At 35.6% G+C, this 8040-nt stretch overlaps 1 protein-coding gene across 2 annotated transcripts in view; it reads left to right on the forward strand.

Annotated features, from left to right (window-relative positions):
• etnppl (ethanolamine-phosphate phospho-lyase) overlaps positions 1–7060 on the forward strand; it is an 8318-nt gene extending 1258 nt beyond the window's left edge. The window contains exons 3-13 of one of the 2 annotated variants that reach the window (XM_016575983.1): positions 630–789; positions 1084–1158; positions 1581–1674; positions 3184–3300; positions 4343–4425; positions 4905–5130; positions 5300–5454; positions 5789–5892; positions 6195–6311; positions 6390–6460; positions 6547–7060. In XM_016575983.1, the coding sequence (XP_016431469.1) occupies positions 630–789; positions 1084–1158; positions 1581–1674; positions 3184–3300; positions 4343–4425; positions 4905–5130; positions 5300–5454; positions 5789–5892; positions 6195–6311; positions 6390–6460; positions 6547–6654 (1310 nt within the window). In that variant the 3' untranslated portion in view covers positions 6655–7060. Of the gene's footprint in view, positions 1–629; positions 790–1083; positions 1159–1580; positions 1675–3183; positions 3301–4342; positions 4426–4904; positions 5131–5299; positions 5455–5788; positions 5893–6034; positions 6087–6194; positions 6312–6389; positions 6461–6546 lie in introns of those variants that run through there. The other variant, XM_016575982.1, reaches the window with a different exon arrangement.
• The last annotated feature ends 980 nt before the right edge of the window (positions 7061–8040 follow it).

Consider the following 8040-nt stretch of genomic DNA (forward strand, 5'->3'; position numbering starts at 1 on the left):
TGTATATATATATATATATATATATATATATCCATCATGACCTGCAAAATATTTACTTTGTACTATAAATTTCTGAATGAAATTGTAAGTGAAATTGTGAGTAAAGAGTACCATTTTTTAAAAGTTAAAAGTTAAAAGTGAAAGTATTCAGTTACAATAACTTAAGCAAGGTTTCACAATTTAATACTTAAAGGGGTCATATGATGCGATTTCATTTTTTCCTTTCTCTTTAGAGTGTTACAAGCTCTTGGTGCAAGTAAATTAAGTACATTAACTCAAGTATTTTCCATCCCTGCAGTTATGCAAGTGAGCGCTTTTTTGCTGCCATTGCTGCTTCGATAATGTATGGGTTTAAAGAATCCCATTAATTCTGAATAAGGAAGATAAAAGATATTTTTCTTAATTATTCATTTCACCTTAATTTTAAAAATCTGATTCATTTTCCTCATATTACTTATACAACTAATTACCCAGAAGTGTAATCATTTAAAATGATCTGTTTTAATACAATACTTGAAAGTGTATTACCATTATTACATGAATACATCTCTCTCAATGCAATTATCTGTGCTAATATAATCACCCCTGAAGTATTTTTTCCTCTTTTTTTCTTCTGTGTTGTCCTCCAGTGGGTCATTGCCATCCAGATGTGGTTGAAGCAGGAGCAAAGCAAATGGAGCTTCTCAACACCAACTCTCGCTTCCTACATGACAATCTGGTCCTGTATGCTCAACGTCTCCAAGCCACTCTTCCTGAAAAGCTCTCTGTGTGCTACTTTGTCAACTCAGGGTAGGCATGTGAGCTCATTCTCAGACATACGACCTGTTTGCGCTAAAGGAATGCTCAATCACCCCATTGAGCAGATAAGCAGTTACTGCATTTTTGTAAACAGAAGAGCCAGATATTTTGTGTACTTCTCTGGTCATGTAGACTATCATGCTGCCCAGATGTTGTAATTACTGATTGTTGGCTGGACAGCTTAATGCTTATTGCTGGCTAGGTAGCACTTTTTTTGTTTTCACTGTTGAAGGCAGCCACTTGATAACCAAGTCCCAGGATCGACTATTCTGTTTTGACATCTAGGTCTGAGGCAAATGATCTGGCCCTGAGGTTGGCCTGGCAGTACACCGGCCACAAAGACATCATCACACTAGAGAAGTAAGTCAACAGCACACTGTCTGTGCCTCCTCTTTCTCTGCACTGGGATCTAAACAGTAACCAATTTCTTAGAAGCATGAAGCTCACAGCTTAAATATTAACTTAATCTTACATCTTGTATCTAGACATACTGTGTTTTGCTTATGGATATGCATAGTCAGCATCTGCCTTGGTATGCAAAATCTTGCTGTGCAAAAGAATGCATCACCTGGTCTTTGGGTTTCATTTAAATGAATGCCATATCCCATGTCAAATATTGCATGTGATGTATTGCTGCTGCTTTTTTTTTTTTCTGCACCACATTTTACACTGATAAGCGAAAGAATCATTAGAAGATTAGATAACTTAAGCCCTCTCAAACATAGTGGAACTTTGTTCTGTTGATTCTTGCAAATATTTCAATCAGTGTGCTTCCCCTGCAGTGCCTACCATGGTCATGTGTCATCGCTCATTGATATCAGTCCATATAAGTTTCAGCAGATGGCTTGTGCAGAGCCAAGCCAACATGTGCACGTGGTGAGTGTTGCAACATGAGACGTTTGACATATTGGATTTGACATACGGTCACATGCACAAAGTGCTCAGACACTATTCTTGAAGTCAAAAACTGTTCAGAGGTGGTCAACTAATATTGTGCAGCCCAACTTCTAATGCCTCTTTCTGGTTTTCAGCATTGATTTGATCAAAAATACAGCAAAACAGTAATATTGTGAAATATTAATGTAAAATAGCTGTGTTTTCTTCGTGAAATGTTGTTTATTCCTGTGATAGCAATTTTCAGCAGTCATTAGTCCAGTCTTACGTGTCAAATAATCTTTTAGAAACTTTAGAAATAATTACAATATGCTCATTTGGTGCTCAAGTAACATTTCTTGTTTCTTAACTTCTGTGCTGCTCTTATATATATATGCAATGACTTGAATACATGGGCATGTATTTCATTTCTGAATTAAAATTAGTTTTGATAATTTGGGGGGTGTAATATGTCATGTTGGTATTAATGTCTTTATATCACAATGAAGAAAAATAAAATTCTTAAGGAAAAAAACTTTGACCTTTTAATGGCATGGCAAGTAAAGGAGTAATTCACCTCAAAAAATGAAAATTCTGTCATTACTTACTCACCCTCATGTCATTCCAAACCTGTATGTGTTTTTTTCTTATATTGAACATAAAAAAATATATTTTGAAGAATGCTGGTAATCAAACAGTTGATGGTCCCCATTGACTTCCATAGTATTTCCTTTCCTTCTATGGGAGTCAATTGGGACCAACAACTGTTTAGTTCTTCAAAATTCTTTAAAATATCTTCTTTTGTGTTCAACATAAGAAACAAAAACTTATACAGGTTTGGAACGACATGAGGGTGAGTAAATGATGACAGTTTTTCAATTTTCATCAAACTATTCCTTTAAGTTCAGGTTGTACAGTTTCATGATATTTGTTAAAACAAATTATTTGAAAAATGTTTTTATAACTTGAACTTGAACACGTGTGTGTGTGTGTGTGTGTGTGTGTGTAAACTAGTCTCTCAGTCATCACTCCATTCTACTCTTACTGTGGTGATCAGTCAGTATTGTGTTACAAGTTAGTGAGCCACATCAGCATACGTAACCACTTAGCATGTATTTTTTATGAAAAATGTCTTTAAAGACACTTGGTCTTTCTTTTCTCTAATGTTGACATTATGCTACATGCTTAAAGTGGACTACAGTACAATCCAGGGGCCTTGTGACTTGAATGTAATCCTTGCTACGGCACTGAAATACCGTTCCACAAATAGTGATAAGAATACCCATAACAGTTTTTTGTTAACAGCCAGCATTTATATTTATAAACTATACATACATTATTCATAAATTGTCAATTTAAAAATGATTTTTAAATTATAGCAATAATTATTCATTACATTTAAAAAATCTGCAGAGTAAAAGAGTTGTATTTAAATTTGCCAGCATAGTGAAAAGATTTATTTCTGCACTGTAAATTTTGATTAACTATTCATAAATGTGATAATTCCTTAAGGCTCTCAGTCCAGACATTTATAGAGGCAAATACTGTGAGGACCACCCTGACCCTGCCATTGCCTATGCTGAAAATGTCAAAGATATAATCGAGCAGGCCCATAAAAAGGGACGTAAGGTAAGTGAAGTTATTTAACATCCACAGTAATTAGCATTCTTCACTGACTGTACTTTTAAACTTTGGTCCATTATTTAAAGCCTTTCTTTTTAAAATTACAATTCATAGTTTTCAGTGATAATATCACATAATTGACATCATTCGGTCTTAAGGCAAGACACCAGACATCGCTGTAGTTCCCCAACTGATTTTAGCTGAACATTATCAATTGCAAACTTTTTTTTTCTTTTTTTATTCTTTTTTTCTTTTTTTTGTATTACAAGTTTTCTGACATGTTTAAATACAGAAATTGGGCAGTATATAATTAAGTGCACTAAATCTGAACACTGGATAAAGCCAGGTTCAAACTTTTTGTTTGACTTTGTTTTTTACACAGGGAATATTGGATATCTTTTTTTTATCAATCCATACATCAGAAAAATACTGTCAATTGTTAAATAATGTTTGTAGGAATGCTTTCATAAATGTTTTCAATCTTTTTGTTATAAAAAATCAAATAACCCAAAATCCCAAAATTGACCAGAGCATGTAGTGTCTTGCCTTAAATTCATTGAAAGGATCTTTCAGTTCTCTGGTTTCTTGTGTGATCTCTTAAATTCTTCATCATTAATTTATTTAAACTGTATCCTTTCCTTTTCCCTCCCCACATTTCCTCTGCTCTCCACCTGTTGATGTTTCTCTTCTCTCCAGGTTGAGCTGAGACGGGAATTACTCTTGCCTCCTGGAGGCCCAAAGGGAGCCCCTAAACCCTCTGTTGCAGGAAAAATAATTGGTCTTTACACATGAGAATTAACATGAATCTGTGAGGATCGATGAATAAACTGCCCAAACACCATGGCAGCTGTGTCAAAATGATATGATGTCTTTGTATTTCGTTTTCCTCCTGAGGTTCTCTGTGAACTCTATGCTTTCTTCAGCTCTTGTTTCCTGCTCATGGCAGTGGCTGTTATAGTCATCTAAAGCAGCTTTTAAAAAGGATGCTTCCTCCGCGCATGTATAACCACTAGGCTACAAGGGACTCATGGGATCTTTTTTTGTGTAGATTGCCGCTTTTATCGCTGAGTCACTGCAGAGTTGCGGAGGGCAGGTCATTCCTCCAGTGGGCTACTTCCAGAAAGTGGCACAGTATGTACTACTAAGTGCTTGGTTAAAGCATTTTAGTTACATGATTGCTGCTCCTCTCCTTCATTCGTTTTTTTAAGCTTACTTAACGTTTTAAATAAATAAGCAAATTTAATATGAATGATCCTTCTGTCAGGTTCTGCCTGAATTAGTGGCAGAACCTGACAGGAGGGTCATTCATATTAAATTTGCTTATTTATTGATTTCATTCATTTTATCTAAATAAATATTTAATTTGACAGATGCAACAGACATATATATATATATATTTTAATGCACCAAAAACATTAGTCTTAAATCGCTTGCCTGTATGAATATATTATTTTATCTATAATTGTATGCCCATTTATAAACACCTTGGATCCAAGTGCATTTGTCGAACTATTGAAATGTCTTAAAATGCATGTATAATGTGAAATATTTTTTTCTGAAATATGCATACATTCAAATTTGTGTATACCACAACTTTGTCTGTACCACAGGCATGTGAGAAATGCAGGAGGCATTTTCATTGCTGATGAGGTCCAGGTGGGCTTTGGCAGGGTGGGCACCCACTTCTGGGGCTTCCAGCTACAGGGAGAAGATTTTGTACCAGATATTGTTACAATGGGCAAACCTATTGGAAATGGCCATCCAATGTCATGTGTGATCACCACCAGAGAGGTTGCCGAAAGCTTCATGTCATCTGGAATGGAGTACTTCAACACAGTGAGAAGAAAAAAAAAAGATATTGTGTTAAATACAGATTAAGACTGAAACAACAACAACCTATTTAAAAAAAAAACTTATCTGCATTTTTAACAGAGGTGTGAGCAACAGATGCAGGCCCTAGATTAGAAATTTTTACGATGCTGAAAAATGTCTTTGTGTCCTCTAGTTTGGCGGTAACCCAGTATCATGTGCTATTGGACTGGCAGTGCTGGATGTAATTGAGAAGGAAGATCTCCAAGGCAATGCCCTGCACATCGGAGGTTACCTGACTCGGCTTTTGTATGATCTGAAGAAAAGACACCTTTTAGTGGGTGACGTGAGGTTGGTTAACCCAGTCTTAACTTCTAAAATAATAAAATCAATTGGATGATTATACAAAGTTCGATCCTAAAAGCTATTGTTTCTTTGTGCATACATCAACAAAATTTGCAGTGTGAATTAAGGCCATGTGAGTGATAATGTGCCACGTTGGAACCTTGAACCTATGTTTGCATAAGTTGAAGTTACCTGGCCTCTTTATTTTGCAAGTTGTGTAAATCATTTCCCTGGGGTTGTTTGTGACAGTAATATGTGTGTAATAGTGCTGATGAAAGTATGCCTAGAACACACATTGCCAGGAGGTTCAAAGCTGAAGGTCATATATCTTGTTTTCTAGGGGCCGTGGCCTGTTTATTGGGTTGGACCTGGTAAGAAACCGGGATAAGAGGACACCTGCCACAGCTGAAGCTCAGGATGTTATTTACAGGTCAGAGCAAGTCATGCTATAAAAGAGGAATTTCTGACATTTTTTTTTTAATAGCAAAGGTTAACAGGTTTATTAGCATACCATACAATATATTTAGTCACTTTTATCTTTGCAAACTATTTGTTACGTATTTTTTCCTTATGTTTATTACCCTAGCCACAAAATAAAGCACATTAAAAAAAGAACTATATAATACTAAGACCTGCATGGAAAGGACCAAAAAAAAAAATATATATATATATATACACATATACAAGGGTGTAACTTTGGTTTGAGAAGTGGGGGGACACAAAATGGGGGAAAATGTTTTCGATTTGAATCCCATTTCCTGCATGTGGCCCACACCGCAACGTTCTGAAGTTCAAGCCTCCCATGTGCTTCTCCAGAGAGGATGCTGAACTCGTCGTGGAGAAGATTGACCAAATTCTGACAGGTACTTCTGGTAACTCGAAACTTAGTTTAATGGGTTCACACTCCTCATGGCAATTTGTGTTTTCTTCTTTTGTCTTAGACTTAGAAAAGACTTTGGGCCTCCAAATGTCTGAAGCATTAATCTCAGAGAATGGACACACTAAGAGAAAGGTAATCTTGCAGGTTACGTAAAAGCAACAAGAATCAAAGGAAATCAAACAACTAAGATATTTTGTTCTTTATATTTTGGTCCCAAGGAACCCAGTGATGAAAATGGCCTCGTTCATCCTTCAATTGGCAGCAGCCACAAAAACACTGGCACACTACCTCATGACAAAAAAACCAAGAAGAGACTAAAAACCTAATGAAACATCAGGGGACAAACTAACTGTTTTTAATTACAGACTATTTAATTATATTTGTAACCTTTTTCCATGTTTTAATGGATCTAAAATACACTCTATAAGGATTGTTTTGCCATATACTGTATTTTAATGGTGCCAGTCAGAACTGTATCAGTGTTTTTGATTTATGAGTTTTGAAAAATTACCTCTCAGTAAAATAAAACTATCCAATATTATCATTAACCCTTAATCAGTTCCTGGGGTCCAGCTGACCCCATTTGAATTTTCCTTTTAAAAGTGTTCCCTTCATTTCAGGGGCATGAAATTCTGTGACTTTTCCTAAATAATCTATCTAAACACACACACAAAATCTGGACTTGATTTGGTTGTTCTAAAGGTGTGTTTAAAAAATTGACCCCACATTGAAAATGAATGGGAAAATGTAAAAAATATTTTTTTTCATTTCATTTGTCAAAAAAAATAAAATAAATCCAGTATAAATCAGAAAATGTCAACATTTAAATAAAGGTCTGGTCCTAGACCATAAACACAAAGTGGAACGAACTTTCTATCTCATACACACACACACACACAAACACACATGTGTGTGACTGCAACAGAGAGCATTTTTATAGAAACTGGCAAATAAAATCTACAAAACTGGCATAAATCTGAAAAATTTCCATACATAAATGAAATACTAATACTAGAGCACAAAGGCAACATGGAACAAGCATGTTCACTCTCACACACACACACACGCGCGCAGGTGTCTTGGGGCATTTTTTAGATTTTGCCAAATAAAATCAGACATAAATGCACAACAGTGTGAAGGGGTAGACATAACACACCACACACACACACACACACACACAGAAAGAGAGGGAAAAGGGCAGATAAAAGAAAGATGAAAGGCAGCTAACCTTTTGCACTCTGAGAAAGTTTGATGAAAGAGCTGCAGCAGTATTTTGAAAACATTTCACAGTTAGGGTATAAAAGTGGCTGTCTGGGTCCTGCACTGAGCTCATTCTGTGGCAGCACCATGGCCAAAAGGTACAATCTTGAGGAGACCCTGGATTTCAAACTGGATCAAAGTGACAGTGAAGAAGGCCCGGAGAACACTGAACCAGATAGTCCTGAGGACTTTACTACTGACACAGAAGATGAAACTGAGTTTGAACAGGATTACCAGAAATCTGAAGAGGAGGATTATGCAGTGTTTATTTGTGATAAATAATTTTCTGAAATAAATAGTATGTACAGTCATGTCTTTTAGTGGTGACTTGTAACATTTCTGCAAATCTATTTATAATAATTTGCAAAAGCAAACCATTCAAAATATATCAGACAACAACAAAAATAAATACAAAAATACAGATTTTTAATGTATTTTAGAATGTTTAAATA

Source organism: Sinocyclocheilus rhinocerous, unplaced genomic scaffold (assembly GCF_001515625.1).
Source record: "Sinocyclocheilus rhinocerous isolate Xijiao unplaced genomic scaffold, SAMN03320098_v1.1 scaffold1015, whole genome shotgun sequence".
Lineage (NCBI taxonomy): Eukaryota > Metazoa > Chordata > Actinopteri > Cypriniformes > Cyprinidae > Sinocyclocheilus > Sinocyclocheilus rhinocerous.